We start from the raw sequence: 25,924 nt of genomic DNA, 5'->3' as shown, positions 1-25,924 counted from the left end.
TTATTTCTTTAAAGTATACTGTTCAAACATGTCCTCTTGTCTGTTCTCTATGTCTGACTTTCCACAGTTTATAATCTGAAGAGCACAAAGAACCTGGAATAGGCTGTTGGCAGGGGGTGACGAAGTGCAGATTCTGTCAGGTAAACTGGCCCACAGGGCATTGCCAGAGCTGCTAGCTCCCTCCAACTGGCCTGTGAACCAGGAGACTTGGAGAGATAGACCAAGCCAATGATTTACAACTTTTACTTATAAAGGACTCTCTTTGTGATATGTTTTGAGAACAAAACGGAGGCAGTCTGAGTTTCATTTTCTCATGTGCCTGCTGAAGAGTGAACCGGAGCCAAAGGCACATTTACACCTACAAGAGTAACAACACATCAAGCACAAAGGTCTTCTGTCCGGTTGGGGTCTGTTTCCGTTTAGAAGATTATAGCATTTAATAGTCAGGCCAGATGTTCTTGGGACCACACCAAACTGCTGATCTATTGTATTGAAGGTTGGTTTCTAAAGGAAGATGAGCCCTATAAACGTATTCCCGAACTCACTAATGGAAAGAGGGTTTACTTTCAAAATAAACCAGTCACATAATTCAGTCCACATAGGCTCATAAAGATGCATCAGCTTCAAAGGTTTAAGGGAAGGGGGCGCTGCTGAGCAGCCAAGAAGATGGCGGCTTGAGTTGAAAGCTCTGGTCCCACGAGATCCTGTGCTGACAAAAATCCTGCTTTTCCCCACCCAATTGCAAAACCGGTCATCCCACAGTACAGCGGTAGGATCACGGAACCTGTAGCTCAAAGAACTTTTAAAACCGCACTGTGAGGGCTGAGATGGGCAGAGAGGGTCAGCGTTGAGAGAGGAGGAGCAGGGCCGACCGACGCTTCCAGGCGTGGCGGTGTCCCGAGCTGCGCTGCCTAAATGAGAGGACTGATGGACAGCATCCGACAATAGAGACGGTAAGCTGTGCAGGAGGTTGGAACCCACACTGCCATATTACAAGCAGCATTCCAGCATCGGGACGCAGCGTGGTGTGCCCGCTGAGTCCGTGCTTGTCCGCATACACTCGCCCTTAGTAAACACATCACTGGGTATGCGAGGCTGGCCCTGCATAATATGAGGCACTCCCGGAAAACCCTCGGAACATACTCGACACTTGTGATGCCCGTGTGGGCTTAAAGACTGGACCGAAAGCCTGCAATATATACGCGCACAGTACTCATGAAACAGTTCCACGCGAGGAGCGACCTGGTGCTGGAGCGACCTGGTGCTGGAGCGACCTGGTGCTGGAGCGACCTGGTGCTGGAGCGACCTGGTGCTGGAGCGACCTGGTGCTGGAGCGACCTGGTGCTGGGCTGTGTGGGCCTCCATGGCCATCATAGAGCATGGACTAGTTCTCATCCTTGCTACCACTGCCTCGGAGCGCCCCCAGAGACTGCTGCCCTTAGCACCACTGAGGCATACATGCTAACATCTAATAACTGGAACAACTACCCCAGGAGGGCGGATCGCTAAATGCGCCGACTGAGTATTTTGCCTATGCTCGATGCCCCAGGTGGCCTTACGGCCCGATCTTTAGCGTGTGCACTTTTAACATGCTGTTTGGGACTCAGCAGCTCAACGTGACGGCAACCTACACTGAGGCACGTTGTGGGTTGCAGCGTGGACCTCTGAAGCCATCAGAAAGCGTGGGATTGTTTCACTCCGTTATCTCGAGGCGCCCCCAGAAATCGCCACCCTTGGTCCTACGTTGGTATCCATTGATCAGATCAACTCCTCCATGAGAACAGATTACCGGACACACCTACCTAGTGCCTAGGCGACAGTGCTAAATGGATGCGGTCTGACTGGCTTGTACACAACTTCATACTATGCTGACTACAACGCCACGATAAATACAACATCATAACTCTTGGCACCCCCTAGAAATAAGTTCAGGATCTGGTCACCCTCCAAAGGCAGGCGATACTTCACGTAGCGTCAACAACCAGAGACTGATTGCCCAGACCCGAGGCCAGATACTACACTCGAGCTTGATCCTCCATAGCTGCGGTAGGAGTTGAATTGAATCCCCGGCTTCCATGCCTGTGGCTGCAGCCTGAAGTAGAAGTGCATTGCTGGTGTATTGGGCAACTATCCCATTTACAGACTCCTAGCAATAATATCCACCCACTCCAAACACCTCTGCAACTCTGATACCTGATCTGCTTGACAAGTGGGAATCCAGGGCACCAATAACACCAGCATTAAAAGTGGAAAACATGACGAAAGGGTCCGGAGGGAAGAAGGGGCCCATGGACTCATTCACCAATACCCCCGCCAAGGCCTCAAGATCCACAAATCCAGTAACAAACGATGAGCATTCCTCGACATCCAGAAATACTCACGAAGACCATCTACTAGCAGCAATGCAAAGCGGCTTTATGGCAGTCAATATGAAGCTAGATGACCATCGGCTCATTAAAATCCAAACTGGGGGAAGAAAGCGGCTGCATAAATGAGGCGGAAACAGAGGACAAGGTTGAGAAACAAGACCGTAATCGGAATACCCAAGGTGGCATACAGGGGCCCTATGGAAACTTTTACTGAGGACTTACTAAAAACGCTGTTTGACCCCATGAAATTTTCCCCACAGTCGTGGTCGAGCGGGCCCATTGCGAATTGGCACCTGTCCCTAAACAAGGAGCTCCCCCACGCACCATTATAGCGAGACTGCTCATTTACCAGGACATAGATCTTGTACTGCGGATGTCCAATGAGCAAGGCACGCTCCGCTACGAGGCTTGCAATATTCATATTTACCCAGACTTCGCAGCTAATGTGCAGGATCTGCGGAAATCGTATGATCCGGTCAAGAAGCTACTCTAGATCAGACATGTCCCATATGCCCTCATGTTCCCAGCCAAGCTAAGAATCCAGCATGGGGGCCGTGCACACTTTTTTGAAAATCCATCTAAAGCCACTGCATATGCCGAAGCATCAGTTCCTCTCCTGCGGCGTGACGCAATCGGAACCGCAGCTTTCGACCACACAACAATGAGGTGAACGTTGAAGACAGCGACTGACCTATGCTGACATTGACTTCAAATCACCTACCACATGCATACACATTGGTATGGAACACGGTTATAATTGGGACCGGCCGCTCTCTCAGCAATCTGCTGCACGATTGCAACAACTGTTCGCAGTGCACCCCAGGAAGTTCCCACAGTTATTTCTGGGTCACATCATCAAGTTGGGGGTGATGATGAGGGAGGGGGAATATTATCCATCAAGTTGGGGGTTAATGATGGACATGATTATCAAAAGTTGGGGTAGTTGAAAGGGTATGAAGTTGTACTATTGTATTTTGGAAAAGTGCAGATATATTGCCTGATAAACACCACAATAGAGTTCTTGCAATATATACATGGGACGGGATCATTATGTAAAACAAATTGAATACTATGGGTGACAAGATTCCCTTCCTAACATGGAATGTCCGTGCACTGAATAACCCGATTAAGGCGAGGAAAGTACTCTTGTATATAAACCGCCATGGCCCTAAAATAGTGATGCTACAGGACTCCCACGCCCAATAGGCACTCAATAAGGAATTTGCATCCGGGTTGGGGAATCAACGTGGTTACACTGACTATTCAACACAGGCCGGGCGGGTTTGGGAGGGATGGGATGGTGATGACTCTGATACATTGTTCATTGTGCCTCCAGGAAGATAGGCTGTGTATAGACCCACAGGGGAGATATGTGATTTTATGGGGGAGTATCTCCGGCATGGATATACTATTAATTAACACATATGGCCCCAACTTCGATGACCCCGAATTCTCTGGGCAGATAACGGAGATCCTACTTGGGAGTGGGGGGGACACACCACTCCCCAATTATCTTGGGAGGAGATTTCAGTACGATCCTGGATTGTGTCCTGGACTGATCAAGAAATACCCAGTGACTAATACGGGTCGCATGGTAAAGCAAATCATGTTGCAAACGGAGTTGGTGGATGTATGGAGCGATCGGAACCCTAGTGTACGCAAATACACGTATTAGTTGTCGTTCCATGATGCACTGTCCAGAATTGATTACTGGTTGGTCTCCGCCGGGCTGATGCCACGGGTATGGGGGTGTGAGATATAATCTAGAACCTTCTCCGATCATTCACCAGTATCAATGTTGATGCAATGGGAGGGTCCCGGCATCCCTCACCCATCGTGGATAATGCCACCTTCATGCTTGCTCGATGTAAACCTGGAAGCGCTGCAGGACAGGACTGGCGATTTCTTTTTTCCAAAGAAACAAGAGATCTGTACAGTACTTCATTTTCTGTTGTGCAGACATTTGTATAACATATATTTTTACTAATATATTATGGGGGCAATCCACTGTTTGTATGATATTGCATTCTACACTAACATTTTACCACCCTGCTCCTCTCAAGAGTTCTTTTGACTGCTCTGCCACATTTAACCATTGGAGAGCCGTGCATTGAAATAGAATCCCTGCACCGTAGTTCTTTTACGTAGGGTCTAGGAACACCTGTCTGGTAGTTCTGCTACTCCCATCAGTTTGCAAGCCAATAGCAGACACTGCGTGGAGCAGGGTTTGCGGGTGTAAGAGAAGTCATTATTACTTTGTCCATCTCTATTTGCAAGTTCAGTCTATCGAGTCCGTAGACCTCCATGGGAAGCAATGTTCTCCCTTTTTCAGGTGAATGAATGAATACATGCTTTATTTCAACAATAGCCTTCAAAATATATTCTGAAAAGCCAGAAGATATTTCACAACCTAGTCCCTGGGGATCCCGTACTCAGGTGGCCAGGGAAAGGCCATTGCTTTTGGATCCCAAACCTAGGGGTGGACAAGCGAGGGAGGATCACCTGGGTAGGGAGGTTCCTTTGGGAAGAGGCACCTGATGTTGAGTCATGGTATCCCCCTTTTTCCACAACCCATTTAACTCCTGTCACTGCCTATTTTATGGGAAACTACAGCTACCATAATTCCTCCACAATGTATATTGACACTACTGATTAAGATGAGGAATGAGTCCAGGAAGATTACCTCTGACATGGAATCGCTCTGTCACTTTTAATGAGACCAGGCAGAGTGGGGAAAAGTAATCCTAACTATACCCACTTGCCACTTGTCAACACTACCTCTCAGGATATTAGGTGGCGCTCACAGACCCACTCTGAGCAAGGTTTGGGATGAGAAGGCGCAGCTCTTTCGGGGCTGATGCAAACCAGGCTATGAAGTTGGAAGGCCAAGGGGCTGATTGACAGCTGTGACGAACGGGAGAGAGCCAGGCGAGACTTGCACACTTTCGGGAAGCCGTAAGCATTCCAAGACTGAAACTGAGTGAGCGGAAGGGAGAAACCTTCAAGATGCTTCAGAGCGGCCCACTACCGTCTCGGGTGAACGGCCGAGTTGGGGAAGAGCAGATGAGGCGTCGGTAATGGCCTTGACGGCTACTTGAAAGGCGCAGAAGAGAGAAGCCCAATTAAAACGACTGGTGAGTAATCGACGGCAACAAAAGCCCAGTTTGTGTTAAAAGCAAATGTAACTGTAACCAAAAGTTGAAGGTTGCGTGTGTGCTTATAAAACGCATAATAGAAAGGACAATTGTTGAATGATGAAGAAAGTATGCAAAGTAAGAGTGGTCCTGGGGGCAGAATTGCACATTCGAAATATTCTGAGTTGAAGTGTATTAAACTGAAGACAAGAAAGCATCCGCGATCCCGCAGGGAAAGTTGACTAAGTGAAAAGCAAAGTATGTGAACTAAGTGAAAAGCAAAGTATGTGAACTCTGAATATGCTAAGAGGGCAAAGTATATGAACTTTGAAAGAGGCCAAAGTAAAGAGAATAAGAAACTACAGGTATCAAGAAGCATTGCGAGATGAGGAAATCTTCTACAGTAAAAAGATACAAAGACAAAACGTGGGGAAGGGAAAGAGAAAAAAGGGGAAGAGAAAGACAGAATCCAGCCCGGTGGAGGGAAGTCTGTGTTGAATTGTGGCAAAGTAAAAGTCAAAAGTGGAACTGTGTTATGAGAAGGCGGACAAAGCCTAAGGAGTTAATTGAACTGCCAAAAAGCTTGAAGCCCAGGTCTGAACTGTTGAATTGTACCAATAAGGCAGAGTGTGCAAGACTGATGGAAGTGTTCAATCCACCTGTCCTTTTAAAGAAACTCTCGAGACCCTGTGCTGCTGGACATTCCCTTGACACATTTTGTCTATTGAGAAGGAGGGCAAGGTTTTTTTTTTTTTGTTGTTTTTTTTAGTTTTTTTTTAGTATAGGCCTTTTTATTTTGACTAGTCTGACTTGGACTTGTTTGTATTTTGTTTAATGGTTGAGACTACTCCCATTCTAGAGTTAGGGCCAGTTAGGAATTCTACCAACCCAACCGAAACACCAAAATAAAGGTGTTCGAAACTTGTATCCATTGTGTCTGTGTCTACTATTGATACCATGCCTTCTTTACAATATCAATACACTATTCATCAACATTAAATCCATAATAACAATCCATAAAATATACGAGAAAAAACAATCACAAAATGAATTGAATTCCTAGAAATGTCATTAGTGTATCCAAATGAATACAAATTACATTCAATTTTAGATTAGTACTGCAGTACTGAACTACATCACACTAATCTCGACAGAAGACTTCACCAAACTAGCAAAAAAGCAACGAAGTCGGTTCACCAGTAGACGCTTGCCCACCAGACATCTCTAAGAACATCCCGAGCAAAGAAAAACCTGCAGAATACTATTGCAATCTCATGAAGCACTCGCTGGCAATAGGAACTGTACCTCAGAGCTTCAAAGCTGCCCATCTAAAACCACTCCTCAAGGGCCCCCTCAGGTGACGTGGACAACCCCAAAAATGATCAACCTATATCTGACATTCCTTACCCGGCAGAAGTCCTACAAACCTATGGATGTGGCCAAATCCTTACACATGTGGAAACCAACCTCCTATTGGTTGAGGCACAAGTCGGGTTAAGGCCTTTGAGAGAAACTTGACTTTTCAGCAGCATTTGACAAAGTCACCCACACAACTAGCATTAAAAGGATGCAAGAAATAGTAATAAACAATGCCACACTACAATGGATAAAATCCTTCCAACAGAAGGAACGGAGATCACCTGGTTAGCACCCCCCAAAATCAGTCACTCCAAGTGAGGTTCCACTTTCCCAGACCACTATGTATATGCATTGTTCCTTGTTGCCTTAGGGATACCCAAGACTTTTTACCAGCAGACATGCCTCCTCTTTTCCCCACCACTCTCGTCCCTAGGGGCTTTTCAGGCAGAAATGATTATTCTCACCCTCAAGTCAAGGGTCGCTTTCCTGGACTTAAGCCCTCTAAAGGCGCTACAGTTTCCTTCACTGGATCACTGCCTCCTGCCGGGGTCTAGATTACATCCTCCACCTGGTTAACAACAACTTCTCTCTCCTTCAGGGTGTATATACGATTTTCATGTTCTCTTGGACCTCTCTTTGGTGGGGATTTCTTTCGCCCATGAGCGGTTTACAATACTAGCTGCATACTCTGTGTATTCCTGCCACTATTACTGGGGTATGGTCCGTTGGATGATATAACAGTTTCAGTGTTCAAGTTTGTGATGTGAGGAGCTCGGTAGCATTACTTCACTTAAAAGGCTGTGGAGGGCAGGAAAACACTTGGGATCCTCCAAATACTGCATCCAGGGGCCACATCATTTAAACGGTGGCTCCTCCAAACCCAAGAGGCCCCTCCCCTAGCTGCTGCATACATGGGGCTTTGCCACATTGCACCCCTCCTCCGAGTCTGTGATACTCTGTCACAAAACAATTGGTGTTGCAAAGTAACATATTTTATTTTTAGACCATTGTACTACTTAATGTTTAAGCGATCATTTTAGAAGTTAAAATTCAAACTTTTTAACTCTTTGCGATAAACCGCTTTACAAATTGTAAAGAATTAGTTAACTCTTCATATGCTGGTTTACTTGTTATATACATGAACGATAAGTCTTTAAAATAGATAAACCCACACTTGCAAACTAAAATTTACCATGGATTGTACAGCTATATACTTGTTTTACAGCATTAAATAATGATTTGATGTACTTTCTGTGAAAAGTTGTCTTGTCTTATTGTTATGAGACTTTTAAAAGTAAATGAAATGAATGCTCATTTCCTCCAGCCAGATTCAGTCTGTTGCAATGAAAAAAGCAGTTTCACTTTTTGGGCGCCTTGTGTAACCCTAAATTATTTGCAACCTCGAATTTATATTTTTTTCTCCACAAAATTATTTCTAATATTTTTGTTTCAACAATATTTTTACATGTATCTGGCCCGTAGTCACTGGTGCATTCCACCAGATACCTCAACTGTCACGCTGCACTGCTGTTTCTCCTGGCCTAGGTTCATTCATTAAGAATGGTCTGCCTCTGTCATTCTGATCTAGGTTTGATTGTAGATATTTGTTTTGTTTCCGTCAAGCAGGCCAGAAGCCCCAGAAGCCAGCAGCTCAAGCACAGTCATCAGTGTTGTCTGCCACTGCGGTTCATGTCTACCGATTGTAAGTAGCCTGTGCACATTTGATCTGCAATGGTGGTGATGTAAATTTATAGATGGGTTGTGTATTTTACTGACCCTTCTTCCCATCAACTTTCAGTGTGAATTGTCACAGACAACTTCTGTTGTAGTATTAAGTCCAAAACCAAACACACAAATGTGCTGTGTCTTTCCTGTCGACATGCAGCACTGTGTTTAGGTCTTTACAACAAACCCAATGTCTCTTGGCATCACTACACTTCGCAAAAACAAAGAGGTGATGGCTGGAAGGTTTAGAATTAATCTTAACCACTGGCAATGCTCTGGGCAACCCTCCAGACCACCGTTCTTCGCCTGCCAAGCCATTACAGAAGGGAAAGACCATATGCAAATCAGGCTTGGCCCCACCCCAAAAGGGGCAGTCCAGCCCGAACTGCTAGGCCACATCCCTTCTGCACGAGACCACAAGCATCCCCAAACATGTTTCGCCCTTGTTGGGGCTCATCAGTGAGGAGTAGCTTGGGTCTCTAGGCCCAGCAGGCACGGGACCCACGTCTGGGCATACCCGTCCCACTCGGGGTGACATAGCAAAAACAAAGAGGTGATGGCTGGAAGGTTTAGAATTAATCTTAACCACTGGCAATGCTCTGGGCAACCCTCCAGACCACCGTTCTTCGCCTGCCAAGCCATTACAGAAGGGAAAGACCATATGCAAATCAGGCTTGGCCCCACCCCAAAAGGGGCAGTCCAGCCCGAACTGCTAGGCCACATCCCTTCTGCACGAGACCACAAGCATCCCCAAACATGTTTCGCCCTTGTTGGGGCTCATCAGTGAGGAGTAGCTTGGGTCTCTAGGCCCAGCAGGCACGGGACCCACGTCTGGGCATACCCGTCCCACTCTGGGTGACATAGCAAAAACAAAGAGGTGATGGCTGGAAGGTTTAGAATTAATCTTAACCACTGGCAATGCTCTGGGCAACCCTCCAGACCACCGTTCTTCGCCTGCCAAGCCATTACAGAAGGGAAAGACCATATGCAAATCAGGCTTGGCCCCACCCCAAAAGGGGCAGTCCAGCCCGAACTGCTAGGCCACATCCCTTCTGCACGAGACCACAAGCATCCCCAAACATGTTTCGCCCTTGTTGGGGCTCATCAGTGAGGAGTAGCTTGGGTCTCTAGGCCCAGCAGGCACGGGACCCACGTCTGGGCATACCCGTCCCACTCGGGGTGACATAGCAAAAACAAAGAGGTGATGGCTGGAAGGTTTAGAATTAATCTTAACCACTGGCAATGCTCTGGGCAACCCTCCAGACCACCGTTCTTCGCCTGCCAAGCCATTACAGAAGGGAAAGACCATATGCAAATCAGGCTTGGCCCCACCCCAAAAGGGGCAGTCCAGCCCGAACTGCTAGGCCACATCCCTTCTGCACGAGACCACAAGCATCCCCAAACATGTTTCGCCCTTGTTGGGGCTCATCAGTGAGGAGTAGCTTGGGTCTCTAGGCCCAGCAGGCACGGGACCCACGTCTGGGCATACCCGTCCCACTCGGGGTGACATAGCAAAAACAAAGAGGTGATGGCTGGAAGGTTTAGAATTAATCTTAACCACTGGCAATGCTCTGGGCAACCCTCCAGACCACCGTTCTTCGCCTGCCAAGCCATTACAGAAGGGAAAGACCATATGCAAATCAGGCTTGGCCCCACCCCAAAAGGGGCAGTCCAGCCCGAACTGCTAGGCCACATCCCTTCTGCACGAGACCACAAGCATCCCCAAACATGTTTCGCCCTTGTTGGGGCTCATCAGTGAGGAGTAGCTTGGGTCTCTAGGCCCAGCAGGCACGGGACCCACGTCTGGGCATACCCGTCCCACTCGGGGTGACATAGCAAAAACAAAGAGGTGATGGCTGGAAGGTTTAGAATTAATCTTAACCACTGGCAATGCTCTGGGCAACCCTCCAGACCACCGTTCTTCGCCTGCCAAGCCATTACAGAAGGGAAAGACCATATGCAAATCAGGGTTGGCCCCACCCCAAAAGGGGCAGTCCAGCCCGAACTGCTAGGCCACATCCCTTCTGCACGAGACCACAAGCATCCCCAAACATGTTTCGCCCTTGTTGGGGCTCATCAGTGAGGAGTAGCTTGGGTCTCTAGGCCCAGCAGGCACGGGACCCACGTCTGGGCATACCCGTCCCACTCGGGGTGACATAGCAAAAACAAAGAGGTGATGGCTGGAAGGTTTAGAATTAATCTTAACCACTGGCAATGCTCTGGGCAACCCTCCAGACCACCGTTCTTCGCCTGCCAAGCCATTACAGAAGGGAAAGACCATATGCAAATCAGGCTTCGACCATTGTATGTGTGACGGGGTTGTGGTACATAAGTTGATTTACTGTCACTGCTGATCTTCTTGGTTATCTTCATCCTGTTCCTGCCAAACTGTATTATCTATCACCAGTCTCATCCCAGTGTCTAATACTATTTTGGATCCATAGGTGATTAATCCTTTTCAGAAATGAAAAGGAATTACATAGCCACTGATAAATCTGAATTGATTATCTGCTGACGCAGACTGGGGAGGTCCTTGATAAGGGTATACTTCTGTGGTCACTGGGACCGTGTACACAGCTGTAACTGAATAGCCGTAGGTTTTTCACTTGTATATTTTAGCTTGTGCACAGATAAAATATTATAAATGTCTAATTTCACTTGTTTCACTAGGGCCTTTGCTAACCCTAATTATGCTATATTGCACCTACAACAAAATAAAATGCTACCTCGCCCAAAATATCTGCATTCTCGTAATTTCAAACTTGATTGGGTACAAAGAATGCAAAGTTGAACAAAAGGACAACATAGGGGGGGAAATGCCCACTGCATATTTCTTGCATCAAATTTAGGTTGATCTTATCCAAAATGGTCTTCGGTTCTGTTTTCGAAAGAATTCTTTTCACTGCCTTGTCACTCCCTTAACCCCACCCTCTTCCTCCCTACACCAACTTCCCTCCACATTCTATTCTGTCCCCGTCCTCAATTTCATCTCCTCCATTGACCACCTTGTCTCCTTTTGCCTCCATGTACTCTGGAAAATACTTTTGCGCTGGATTACGTGCAAAATGGTCACTTGGGGAAAATATGGCGCGAGCCAACACTACAATTCACAAATTCCTGCTAATCGAAATTGTAGTTTAATTATATAATTGTTCAAGTTTATTTGGCCGTCTGTCGGATATAGCCATATGTGTTGGTCATTAGTTAGTCATATTTATCACACTGACTCAGTGACCCACTGCGGCAAGACATGATGAATTTGTCATAGGATATGATGCCGCCTACTATTTATTTATTTATTTATTTTACCTTTCCATAATAGTGCTAGTGGCCAGTATGTGAAACAGGGTAAATTTGGAGCTGCTGTCTTGGGGAACCACAGTACCAAAGAGGTGAGTGGAGAACTGTTGCTTCGCTATTGAGTTAATGTTTGTGTACTCTTCTATTCATTGTTTTTTCTTGTGAAGTAGCTGTTCGGTGACTTTTTATTAATAGTTTAAGTTATGGAAGATTGGCTGGCGTCTGGTGTCATGTAAGGAATTTTGTTGATTTCTGTGGTGTAAGACCTTGCTGGTCAACGGGAATTCACTTGACAAAGATGATAATGTAGTCTGGGGAAGGAAGGAGCAGAAAAGGACAGGCAGCGGTTAGGACAGTGTTCCACATGCCTTCTGGTTAGGACATGGGAAGACCATGACAACATGAAGGAGGTGTTGGCTGGAAGATTTAGAATTAATCCCAACCTCTGGCATTGCTCTGGGCAACACTCCAGCCCATTGTTCTTTTGCCTGCCAAGCCATTACAGAAAGGAGAAAGACCATATGTAAATAAGGTTTGGTGCGACCACCCCACCCCAACCTCTTACACAACACTACAAACAACCCCAGACATGTTTCGCCTCATTGGTTAGTGAGGTGTAGCTTGGGTCTCTGGGCCCCGCAGGCTCTGGGCCCACGCTGGGCATACCTGCCCCAGCCGGGGGGACAATGAGAAGACCAACCAGCAGTATGTGCATGCCTTCCACACCCTAATGGTGCTATGACACAGTACTCTCTCTCTTTAAGGGTTGGTTTAAGGAGTGTTAAGGGTTCGTCATAAAATACAGCTTACACACATCAGCACATAATAAAGGTTTGTTCCCACAGTATTCTGTCAGACTGAGTGATCAAGCAAGGACAAGCACACTGGTATATAAAGAATAAGAGGGGTTTAGTTTATTACATACAAGACTGTGGTTGAACTGGGGCTTAAAACATACAAGGAGGTCTCAAAAACAGTATGGGAGGTTCAAGGGCAACAAAGGCAAGTGAAAAGAAAGTTTGCAGTGTGGCACTCTGTTCAGTTGTTCAACTTCACAACAGTTTGTAGTGAGGATTGCGTTTTTCTGAGAGGAATGCAAAATCTCTATATTCTCTGGGCCCGTAGAGCCAAGAGTCTTGAGTAAGTGTTGCTGGCTAACGCTGGCCCCCCTGGGTTGTGACCACGTGCCTTTCAGATGAGTTTTGATTTCATCCGGTATGTCGTGGATCGATTGTCAAGCTGAAAGCATCATACTAGCCCCCAGCCAAAGGAGGCGAGATCCTGGGTTTCGAAGGGATTGTGTCCTCCGACGTATTCCTCATCTTAGATATCTCCTTCCAGCTCTGCTGGCCTTGGAAAAATGTTTCTCTAGAGGGCGCTGCGCGTCGACGTCCTCCAAGTTGATGTCCTTCGACAGCCGCCGTATCGACGTCATCCTGCCTATAAAGGCCGCGCGCAGCGTCCGTTGCTTAGTTCCGTTTTTCCGCGCTTACTCAGTGCCTCGGAATACCGTTGCCCAGTTCTTAGTAAGATTAATCCTATTTACCTCGAGTTATTCGATCCGTACTCGATGGCTTCCTCGTCGGAACTGACAACTCCTCGATCCGGCTTCAAGAAATGTCGAGATTGTGGGAAAAAGATGTCGTTGACCGATCCTCACAGAATTTGTCTGTGGTGTTTGGGAGCTGAACACCATTGTTCGGAATGCGAGGACTGTATGTCCATGACAGCTAAGGCCTTGAAGGAGCGTAGGGGGAAGCTGGAGAAAGGTAAGACTTTTAAAGCTTCTTCTTCGTCGACGAAGTCGAGACATTCGTCTCCTCGTCACCATTCGCGCTCCAGGTCTCGGAGTGGGTCTCATCACTCCTCGAGATCGAAGCACTCGAAGAGGAGACGTCGAAGATCCCCTTCTCCGTCTTCCTCTTCCTCTGTTTCGCCAAAAAGAATCCCTTGCCCCACGAAACATAGTTCCCGGGCTGAATGGGAGGAATTCCGAAAGAATATGATGAGCGTCTTCGAGAAAGCGGCCTCGACCCCCTCGAAGACTGCCGAGAGCGATGCTCTGGTCGAAAGACCCGAAGGTCAAAAACGCCGCGAGTCGCAGTACCCGGCGAAAGAAACCTCTCGAGCGCGTCTCGAACCCTCGAGCAGGACTATGACCTCTAAACGTTCTTCGAAGGTTCGGTCGATGCCGTCGACGAAGGTCCCGTCGAGGTCGATGTCTTCGACGCCGTTGTCGAGGGGACCTTCGACACACGGGTCTGTCGACTCGACGCCAGCCTCGACACCTGCGTCGACGCCAAGAAAAGTCACGGTTACCACACATCCAGTGACTATCCCCAGGCCCTCGACGTCGATGGCTTCGATATTGTCGAGTAGAATTCCAATTCTGTCGAGGTCCTCGAGGCCTCCACCTCTGTTTTCGACGCCACGCTCGAAGCCTTCGACGTCGGCGTCGACGACATCGACGTTTTCGAGGCCAATAATGACAAGTTCGGCACCCTCTGCCTTGGAAATGGGATTTACTCCCTTTATGAGTTCAGAACAATTGAGAACTATATCCTCAATTTTAGAAGAGGGTGATTTGTCTGAACAGGAAGACACATTTGAGTTACAGGGACCTGTAACCCCAGTTAGAGAGGAATTTTCCTCTGAAGAGCGCAGATTAAAGGATCTTCATGATTCTTTACATGAGGCAAGTGGGTTAGACACTTCCCCTGAGGTGGAGTTTGCTAAGCCAGACACTGGGGAGCATGCTGAAACCCCCTACAGAGCCTTAATGGCCAGGATTACAGAGTTCATGGGGTGGTCTGCACCTTCACAATCTTTCCAACAAGATGACCTCACGGATATTCTTGACCAAGGCCCACAAGAGGATCCTGTGGTGCCCTTTCATAAAGCTCTTCAGAGAAAGATCATGACAAACTGGGAAACCCCAGATGTAATACCAGCAGTAAATAAAAAACTGTCTACAAAGTACAGGTTATCTTCCACAGACCCAGAGTTTTTGTCTAAACACCCATCCCCAGAAAGTCTGGTGGTACAAGCAGCATCCTCTACCGATGTCAAGACGGCTTATCCTACAGTCCCACAGGACAGGGACGATAAAAAATATGATGCTATGGCAAAGAAAGTCTTTTCAGCATGTACCATGGCGTTAAAGTCTGTTAATGCTACTTGCACCCTTGCTAGGTTCAGCCATACACTTTGGGAGTGTGCTTCTACAGCGGCTGACTGCATCCCGGAGGGAGAAGAAAGGGATGCGTTCCTGAATATTATACAGGACGGTAAAGACGCTATGTGCGAATCCCTCCAGACGGGCATTGATTCGGCTGACAGTATCAGCAGAGCAATGGCGGCAAGTACATCAATCAGGAGATTCGCTTGGTTGAGAAAGTCGGGTTTTGCCCCAGATGTGCAAGCCAGGCTCTTGAACATGCCATTCGATGGCTCTTCTTTGTTCGGGAAAAAGGCGGATGACAGTTTAGAGAAACTGCAAACTTCAAAAGCAGCAGCAAAATCCCTAGGAGCTGCAATCCGTCAGACTCCCTTTCGTCCCACAGGAACCTCTGCGAGGGGCAAGTCCTTTCGTTTCTACTCCGCATTCGGAAGAGGTAGAGGACGACCGGCTCAAAGGAGTCAAAGAAGAACTACCCGAGGTGGACGAAGTAGATATTCAAAAGCCGCAGCAACAGCAGGTGCCTCTTTACCATCGGCATCTGCATCAGCCGCCCCAAAACCACTCTGAGGACTCCCCTCACAGGACACCTGTAGGAGGCAGGTTGACTCAACATCTGGCGGTATGGCAGGCTATCACGTCAGATGCTTGGGCATTGGAAACAGTTGCCCAAGGTTACTGCCTGCCTTTCCTACGTATACCTCAGTCATCCACCGGGGATCAGCTCTCAGAAAGCTCCAGATCCGCTTCTCTTGCAGGAAATTTTGGACCTGCTAGAGAAAGGTGCCATAGAACCGGTACCTATAGCGGAGAGGAACAAGGGCTGGTACTCCCCTTACTTTCTCTTTCCAAAGAAAGACGGAGGACTGAGACCCATCTTGGACTTGCGAGAATTGAACAAATTCCTCAGAAAAGACAAATTCAAGATGGTCACTCTTTCTCAGATCCTCCAGGCCCTTCAGTTCCAGGACTGGTTGGTATCTCTGGACCTTCAGGACGCTTATTTCCATGTGCCTATCCATCTCAAACACAGGAAATACCTGAGGTTCGCAATTGGCAACTCTCACTATCAATTTCGAGTGCTGCCATTTGGGCTGACCTCCGCCCCGAGGGACTTCAAGTTAATGTCGGTAGTGGCTGCAAGTCTAAGGAGGGAAGGGATTCACGTCTACCCCTACCTGGACGATTGGTTGATCAGGGCTGTTTCTCTGGAACAAGCTCAGATCCAGCTAAATCACGTGTGCCACTTCCTTCACAGACTGGGCTTCTCCCTCAATTTAAAGAAGTCACAAATGATACCATCGCAGAGACTCCAGTTCATAGGAGCGATCCTGGATACTTCCCTGGGAAAAGCCTCGCCACCAGAGGTGAGGGCTCAAGATATTCTACAGATGGTTACCAAGTTCCAGCATGCCCAACGTCTCCCAGCCTTCGACTTTTTGAGGTTGCTAGGCCTCATGGCATCCTGCATTTTCCTAGTGCCAGAGGCTCGCCTGAGAATGAGATCCCTCCAGTGGGCACTGAGGACTCAGTGGTCACAATTCTCAGGGAGAATGACAGATCTTCTTCAGGTTCCCGGCAGGGTGGCTCGAGACCTTCAGTGGTGGGCCTGTCAGGAGAACATTCTGAAAGGAGAACAGTTTTGGCAACCCTGGCCGGAGATAACAGTAGTCACGGATGCCTCACTCATGGGGTGGGGTGCCCACGCCAACGACTTGACCATCAGCGGTCGTTGGTCTCCATCGGAGTCCAGACTACACATCAACCTGTTAGAGCTGAGAGCCATCAGACTTGCGCTGAAGGCGTTCCTGCCAGCTGTACAAGGGAAGGACGTCCTGATAATGACGGACAACACGGTGGCCATGCATTACCTCAACAAAAGAGGAGGCGTAGGATCACTACCCCTGTGCAGAGAGGCAATGCAGCTCTGGTTTTGGGCAATCCAAGAAGGAATCTCTCTATCGGCAGTTCACCTAGCCGGAGAGAAGAACTTGACAGCGGACGCTCTGAGCAGGCAGAACACAGTCTCCCACGAGTGGGAGCTAGCTCAGGAAGTCCTTCAAGAGATCTTCGCCCTTTGGGGAACCCCTCAGGTAGATCTATTCGCCACCAGCCTAAACAGGAAATGCGACCTGTTCTGCTCAAGGGAATTTCCCCCGAGAGGAGCTCTGGGAGACGTGTTCATAGTGGACTGGGAGTTTCCGCTTCTGTACGCGTTCCCACCGGTCCCTGTCATTCCTCAAATGATCAGGAGGTTGAGAAGATTCCGGCGAACCATGATCCTAATTGCCCCGGATTGGGCCAGGAGAACGTGGTACCCGGACCTTCTAGACTTGTCCATCTGCCCTCCAATTCGACTTCCACTCAGAGAGAACCTACTCTCACAGAAGGGAGGTCAGGTTCTCCATCCAGACATCAAAACCCTCAACCTTCACGCTTGGCTTCTGAAAGGCTGAGGTACAAGGATTGGGACCTCCCTGATGATGTTATGGAGGTGTTGCTTTCGGCAAGGAGGCCAGCAACAAAGTCTTTATACCGCTGCCGTTGGAACAGATTTTGCAGCTGGTGTAGAGAACAGAATATCGACCCTTTTTCATGTGATACACCAATGGTTTTGTCCTTCCTACTATATTTGGCAAATTCAGGCCTTCAAATTGGCACCATTAAGGGCTATCTCGCAGCGCTATCCATCTTTAAGCGTACTGCGGAAGAACCATCCTATTTCAAATTACCCTTGGTAATACAGTTTCTAAAGGGGTTAACCAATGTTTATCCCCCAAGACCATTCCAAATTCCCCTATGGGATTTAAACTTAGTACTAACTTTCCTGATGGGTACACCTTTCGAACCTCTCCATTCTTGTTCGTTAAGATTCCTTACCCTTAAAACTGTTTTATTAATAGCACTTACATCTGCTAGAAGGGTGAGCGAATTACAAGCTCTTTCTTGTAAACCCCCTCATACAATCTTTCACAAAGACAAAGTTGTCCTGCAAGTGAAGCCTAATTTCCTCCCAAAGGTGGTTTCTGAATTCCATATCACTCAGAAGATTACCCTACCATCTTTCTATCCTCCTCCTCACCCGGGGAAAGAGGAAGAGAGGTTACACAGGCTAGACCCTAGGAGGGCTTTAAGTTTTTACATTAGTAGACTAGCCAGGATAAGACAGGCAGACCAGCTGTTTGTAGGTTACACAGGTCACAAGCTGGGGTTACCAATAACTAAGCAGACCATTTCCAGATGGATCATTCTAGCCATTCTGGAATGTTATAAACTGGCAGGGAAAGAGCCCCCTCAAAACCTTAGGGCTCATTCGACCAGAGGTATTGCAGCTTCATCGGCCCTCAAAAGAGGCGTGCCGGTTAAAGACATATGTGCGGCCGCTACATGGTCGTCTGTCCATACCTTTACACGTTTTTACAATCTGGATTCCTCCTCCAGTCAAGAGACTAGGTTTGGAAGGGCTGTACTGCATTCTATTCATCAATAGAAGACAGCGTGAAGTCAGTACTCCCTCCTCCAAATATAGAATACTGCTATGGGAGCCTATCTAAGATGAGGAATACGTCGGAGGACACAATCCCTTCGAACAACAAGTTACTTCTTACCTTGTAACGTTCTTTCGACGGGATGTTCCTCCGACGTATTCCTCATCGACCCTCCCATCCATCCCCGCAGTTCTACTTCCCTTGTTGTTGCAGGTTACGCTCCTTCAGGGTGATTAGTTAGTCCAGAAAGTATTATTGTGGGCTACAAAACGGAACTGAGCAACGGACACTGCGCGCGGCCTTTATAGGCAGGATGACGTCGACGTCGATACAGCGGCTGTCGAAGGACATCGACTCGGAGGACGTCGACGCGCAGCGCCCTCTAGAGAAAAACTTTTCCGAGGTCAGCAGAGCTGGAAGGAGATATCTAAGAGGAGGAATACGTCGGAGGAACATCCCGTCGAAAGAACGTTACAAGGTAAGAAGTAACTTGTTCTTCTGTGAGCCCTCTAGGCTCCATTTCCCCCTGAAATTCCTGACCCTACACAAATATGGCTTTGGTTTGTTGGTGATCTCTCTAGTCCCTCCAGAATCTGGACTATGGCAAGCCTTTTTCCATTTTCTTAGGTCTTTTCTTTCAACTTCTGTGTATGTAGGCTTTATCCTACCAGTGTCTGGGTCCACAAGAGATTAGACTTTGCTAGCCCTGATACCCTGGCCCCACTTGCCTTGCCGTCTCTGCCTTTTGCAGCCTCTGACCGTCTCTTTTTGGCCAACATTTTTATCAGATACTCTCTCTAGGGTGACCTTCTCCTGCCTTGTTCACTTGTTCGGCTACAACTTCCTCCTTACACTCCTGTCCCTTTTCCAACAATTTCCTGTCCCTTCTCCTTATTCCATCCTTCTCTTGATCAAACTTTCTGAAGAACAGCTGCAGGACTCCCCTTTATCCCAAATTTGAGCCTGAGCCACCCCCAGCCCACCAATGGTAAGGATTTGCTGCATTCAAACTGGCAAGGGCTGTCAAATCATGGCTAGTCTCTTGCCCGACATCTGCCCAGCAACAGACCTACTCCTGTCTGCACTGAGGATTGGCTCCCAGCCCCCACATCTGACCAGATTCTCACTGTTTAGATGGATTTTCAGCATCAAACCTGTGGACTGAGTCTGACCCTCGCCCCCCCCTTCTCCCCCCCATTCTGGTGAACAGGAAAATACACTAGTGTTCAGCTAAATTCTATCAAAGTATTGTGAAAAGGCAGTAAGGTTTAGACTTGGGAAAGTGTGGGGGTGATGAAGGGTTCAGTTAAGCACACACAGAGCACTCTCAAATATTCAAGTTGGGCAGAATGCATAAAAATGCATTCTTTTTATTAGGCCCTGAACAAACTCTTAACAATGAAAACCATAGGTAAGCGAAACTTCCAAACATACACTATTAACATATGTACATCCACCTTCGGGTGCTCTTGTTTAAAAGCACTAACAGTTTACTTTTCAAACAGTTAGATAAGATAATAGAACACAGTAAATGAAGGAAAAGGAAACAAAGGTAAGCAATAAACCACTCGGAAATAAGGTAAATAGTATAGTATAGAAGAGAAGAACACAATTACACTGCCTTCTAAAAATAAGAACCTATACTTAGAAAGTATTCCTGCTTAAAGCAATGGGGCTTAGAGCCCTAAAAGTCAATAGTCCCACAGTGGACCAAGGCGTTTAAGAAGATTGTAAAGGTTTTGGAAAAGCCAACTTGTAGTTGTAAGTGTTCCGGGGTAGCGAAGAACAAAGCAAACACATTTCTTTTGAAGTCCTTTGCCAAACCTACCACCTTAGGGAAGCCCTGTGGGATATCTTTTGGCTAGATATCCACTGATCACCACCAGGCAAGGGAGAGGTAGGGGTTAGGAATGTTTACCCATTAAACCCTATGGAAGAAGGGGGGTAGAAGCAGGTATGTGAACTTCACCCCCTGTACGCTAATTCTGTTAGAAACAAATCCTTAGGCTTCTGAATTCACTGGGCCCACCTAATTTGTGTTTTGGTTCCGTTGGAGGAGGTCCATGGGTTGCATGTGAAGAGGTCCCTTTCCGGGTCAGGATTTGGGTCCAGTGTATAAGTGGCTCTGCACTCTGACCAGACGGTTTTTAATATTGGACAACTTGATAACCAGGCACGATCAAGAGACCACCACGATCCTGACTATCTCAGCTGGACCCCCGGGACATTATCCATTGGGAGACCGCGATTACGAAAGCAATCAGTTAGCGAAAGATGTGACCCTCTTGCTGGAAACAAAGCAACTGGTCCTACAAGGCCCTCCTGTTCATGCTGGCTAGCTGAACTGCAAGAGGGAGCCTCTGCTCTTACAATATGAGGCTATGTGGAGTCCAAAGTCTGAACCAGGGACGACAGCAGCTGATGGATTGAGTAGCCCAGGAGGAAGCTGACCAGTCCACCGGGTGGTCCTGTGACACCTCAAATATTTTCGAAGGCAGGATATTTGAGCAGGGGTCGAGACTGGTTGTTCCTACCGGTCCAGGGGTTGAAGCACTGATGAAGGCGTTCAGGATATCAGACAAAGGAGCAGGGCTTTGCCAGAACTTTTGCTGAAGGCAATGCTGGTTGGCTGCAATTACGATCCAAAGTTCTTCAGCGTGATGCTCCTCTTCGAAAGGGGACTTGGTTCAAATGATGATCTTAAGAATGGCTGCAGGAGTCCTCTCTGTACCCCAAATTGGGAACTGGAGTTGCCCTAGAGCCTACAACCAGTAAGGATCTGCATAGTTCAAACTGGAAGGGGCTGAATTGGCAACTTCTGCTCAACACACCTCCTCGGAACAGACGCACTCTGACCAGAATGTGTAATGGAACGTGACCGTCCCAGCCACCACATATGACCGCAAACGCATAGCGTGGCTTTGCCCAGGAAATGGCTTGCCTGATATGAAATATCTGGCCCTGAGGGGGCAGAAAAATGGTCAGATAAGCTTGGCAAAGGACAAGATGAAATCTCGTGGCACAGCCTTTTTTAACTATATGGTACTCTAAAAGGCACTGTAGCGAAGCCCCTCAACAGACAGGGAGAAAATGCAACCCACTAGGGGAAAAAGGCCTGCACACCTCTTGCAACAAAAAACAAGCTTTATGTACACAAAAATAGAACTGTGGCAGCCAAGAACTCTGCTGCCATGGAACATTCTGCCAGAATCCGTAAGTGGTACCAACTACGCTTTATGAAGGCATACAGCGTCATCAGTGACATAAGTTACATAGTGTACAAATTCAAATGGCTGGTTGGTTGAGACCCTATAAATAGGCTACCTGCTCCATAAGGGATGCCAGGCCATTGGTCCCAGCCCCGTCTGTCCATCTTTTTCCAAGTGGGCTCCTCCTTGCCTGGCATCAGGCATAAAGCTGCAACTAATTGGCAATTATGTAAAGAAAAACAATCTGTAATCTGATGTGCACCTGGTACTGCAGACATGGGCTAAGAGGATACATCGGGCCATCGATTCTAACAACAAACTACAGCTCGATTCCAGACAGGTTGCCACCCAATCAAAGCTTCCCACCCTCATTTTAGCTATGTTGTTTTATCCCTCCCTGATCCCAGTTTTCATATATTTTCTGATTGATTGGGGGCCTAACAGTTTTATGGTTGGTGCTCTTGGACCGACTGGTATCCTGGAATACTGGGGTTGTTGGGACTGGAGCTTTTGGGTGCTATTTCTTAGAGTTGGGACAGGAAAATGTCAGCGGTTCTCCTTCTCGTGGGATCACTTTTCACAGTGAGCTATCGCCCCCCTCAGGGCACATTCCTTCTGGGATGCGAAATGTTGGCAACATGGGACCATGGCCATGCCCAGACGACCACCTATTCCCACTCGCATGCACTTTATTTCTATGTGTGTGACTCGGGCCCGCAGCACTGGCTTCAGCACAAAACTAGGCATCGGTTCAAATATGGCTTCTACTATGTAAGATGGCGTTTGATTTTCCCATATATACCTGAGCAAAACTTGCACCACCCACCCCGCACTATAGTTCCTACCGACTCTTCCCCCCTCTCGTTCCCCCCCACTCCTTTATCTTCCCTAGCCCCTATTGGACACTTCCAGGCCTCTGTCTCATCCAAAAGCGCTGGGGGTTTTGGGACGATCGTCCCCCCTCCGAACAGGGTTATGTAATAAAATGCAAATGTGTGCGTGAGAAAAGTAAAAAAAAAAAAATGGTAGAACAAAATCTGATGCCACCTATCTGTTCTGAACATATTAGGCAAGTCACATAAGTATTACTTTAAATGAAAGAGAAAGGGCAACCGCATACCCCTACCACACCTCCCCATTAGGCGATGCAGTCCGAAACAAATGAGGATTTTTCAAATGGGGAACAGCCTGCACTGATTTACATAGGAATTGAGCAGCGCCTCCAAAATAAATGGGTTAAGCAAGGTCAGTAAAGCAAAAAGACTTTACTTCCCTTCAGACGCTGGGACATGTTCAATACAACAGCAACTTTTTTAGGGAGGTCTATAGGTAAGTATTGAGGGAAAGTAGCAAAAAGAAAATCTTTCCTAACACTCACACTGTCGCTTTGCCCACGAAAATAAGGATTTTTCCTGGGAAAGGGCTTATTATATATGGCATTTCTTGACCTGAAAAGGCAGGAGAAAAGGGCAAAGGACAGGGTAAATCAATTTGTGGCACTGCCATTTTGAATACATGGCACCCGAAAAGGCATTATGTGGTAAATTGCCACAATCATGCAGTAAAAACTAAAAACGCGGTAGGTTTCCACTGCCACCTGCTTGCTTTGAACATATCACAAAAGTAACAGACATGTTACAAAAAGGAAAAGGTATACAAAGTACCCCTGCATCCCTTCACTGTATGGTGATGTATGCTGCATAATAACCACCAAGGTGTCTTGAAAAGTAGGACAGGGTGCCCCCGCACTGGTGGCCTTAGGTACTGACCACTTCCCCCATAAGAGATGAGTTGTGCAAGAAATGAAAAGCAAAAATGCTTTACCTCTCTCCAAAAGCCAGGCTCTGAATCGGGTCATAGCAAAAACATTGAGGATTCTATTGATGCAGATGGTGGGAGCTCTGCAAAAACATTTTCTTCCTAAAAGGGCTCTTCAGACAAGGTCTCATTTGCCTCTTCCAAACAACTGTTGCAAGTGTCTGAGATCTCCTTTGGTTCCCCTGCAACTACATGTCTCTAGGTCTCTGGTAAGCTGCCCTTTCTCTTCCCATGTTTTATTCCGCTATCATGAATCTGTGATCGCAAATTAGGTCTGCCTGCTTGTTTGAATGCTTGTTCTCACTTTTTTCTGGGGCAGCCTGAATACACAGGTTAGGAATGGGGGATAGGCCATGGCATATCTTCCATATATTTCATCCATGGTTAGAATCATGGAGTCGGAGGCTTCCTCCATTCCCCAGGGTCCGTCTCGCCTGATTTCTCAACCTCAATACCCTTACTTCACCACAATACTTACCGAACAGTGTGTTAGGTAAATCTTTGTGACAGGGTGCTCAATGAGTCAGAAAACAAAAACTAATAAAGTTTCAACTTTTATTCTCAAAACATGTACACAAAACTATTGAGGTTCTCCATCTAGAGGTGATTTCTATACCCTTTCCCACTACCTTGAAGGGGCCTCCAACCTCCCTATCCAAGGATTCCTATTCCACAACGCCTTACTCAAGATTGGTTTCCTACAGCCAGGTTGTCCCTACTGTTTAATGTCTTCCTGTTCTAGTGAGGCCTGAACTATCTTACTCGCTTTGGGTACTTCCTATGGGACTAACAGAGTTGTCTGGTTATCCTGGCACCCATCTCCCCCTGATGGCATTACTTCCTAAACCTTTTCCTCACTCACCTCCCTCCTCTCTTCTCCACCCTTCTCCCTGTCTCACTCTCCCACCCTCGTCCACTGGCCTTACTGTTTTGCTCCCCCTTCTCCTGTCTTCATCCTCCAACTGATATCTCCTGGTTTATGCCTTCTCACTGCACTCTGCATCCTGGTATTAGCTCTCTCTCTCTCGTCTGTCCACCAACTCCCTTCTGATCCTATCCTCTTCCCTCCAAATCTAAGTTCTCCCACTTTACCTCAACCTTTGATCTCCTTCCAACTCCTGCCTCTTGATTTTCTCTCTCAATCTGCCTTTAAGTCTCCGACCCAAGTTCCCTCCAACTACTCTATTCCTCACACCCAAATGATACATTCTCACCCCAACACCTTAATGCCCTCCTCGCTTGTAAACACTCCAAAGTCTCCTCCACGCCCCCCGGCCCATCTACTTTACTCTCCTTTCTGGTCTGTTGGCCCACTTGCCCCTTCTCTCCAACCTCACCCGTACACCTCTCGCTCACAACTGACTGCTGGATTTTTAGAGTCCTCCCATTGCTTCCTTTGGTTACTAGAGTCAGCTGATTCCCTTGGCCAATCACTGTCCTCTTGCAAGGCTGGGACTTCCATTGGAAGTTTTAAAAAGCCCTCAATCCCTGCCCGCCCACCCCCTTTTCTGCCTGCATGTTTGCCTTGAGGTCCATATGGCCACTGTGGCTGTTTGATGTCCCCCGCCTGGATCCACTAAGTATTTGCCTACAAAGGATTTTGGGAGGGTTCCATGTTCTTCCTTAGAGCAGTGCTGGGCAGCTCCCTGCTGGCTCCAGCTATTCTGCTTCTTCCCCCCCCCCCCCCCTGCTCCCCTACTGCAGTTCTGGGGTTTGTGGGATAGATGTTTGGTCCTCTATTCAGTTTATGAATGGAGAAGCCTTGTCCATTCCCATTTTAGTAACCAGACGGTTCCTCCCGCGCTAGGCTAGGCCTGTTTGGCCCAGGGGTGTGGGGTGCATTGTGGTACTTTTAATCCAAGTTCTTCTTTATATTGTGCTGCTTCATTGGATCCACAAACCATCCTATGTTTCTGAGAGGTCTGTGGTTGCAGTGGCTTTGTGGGTAGGATCTGAAAGAATAGAGAATCCTGGCCAGGACTGGGTCTGATGAGCAATGCAACAGAGGCACCAATGTACATGCATGGTTCCCATGTATGGGTTGTTTGGCTGTACTGCGAATCAGACATAAATAGTTCAGTGTCTTTAAAAGATACGTAGTGATTGCAAACCAGTAAGCAACACAGTTTCAAGGCCATTAACTCGTCAAAAAATTCTCCCATAGACTATATAACGAGATAAATTCCATAGTCGACTCCCTGTTATAGATAAAAGGTAAGTATTGTTAGAAACATAAGGGTATTCTCACTCCTACTCCCCTTGGATCCTCTGCGCAGGTGGCCAGGGAAAGGCCATTGCTCTTGGATCCTTACCCTGTGGTTGTCACAAATATCCGATATATCCA

At 47.4% G+C, this 25,924-nt stretch overlaps 1 protein-coding gene across 6 annotated transcripts in view; it reads left to right on the top strand.

The window, feature by feature from the left end:
- Positions 1-25,924, top strand: part of FKBP15 (FKBP prolyl isomerase family member 15) — a 2,419,492-nt gene that overhangs the window by 81,693 nt on the left and 2,311,875 nt on the right. For 5 of the 6 annotated variants that reach the window (XM_069609812.1, XM_069609811.1, XM_069609813.1 and 2 more), the window contains exons 3-4: positions 8,486-8,564; positions 11,910-11,979. In XM_069609812.1, coding sequence (XP_069465913.1) covers positions 8,486-8,564; positions 11,910-11,979 — 149 coding nt within the window. The remainder of the gene's footprint in view (positions 1-8,485; positions 8,565-11,909; positions 11,980-25,924) is intronic. The other variant, XM_069609809.1, reaches the window with a different exon arrangement.

This window comes from Ambystoma mexicanum, chromosome 8 (genome assembly GCF_040938575.1).
Source record: "Ambystoma mexicanum isolate Mex_15411 chromosome 8, UKY_AmexF1_1, whole genome shotgun sequence".
Classification (NCBI taxonomy): domain Eukaryota; kingdom Metazoa; phylum Chordata; class Amphibia; order Caudata; family Ambystomatidae; genus Ambystoma; species Ambystoma mexicanum.
This window is presented reverse-complemented; position numbering and strand designations above follow the sequence as displayed.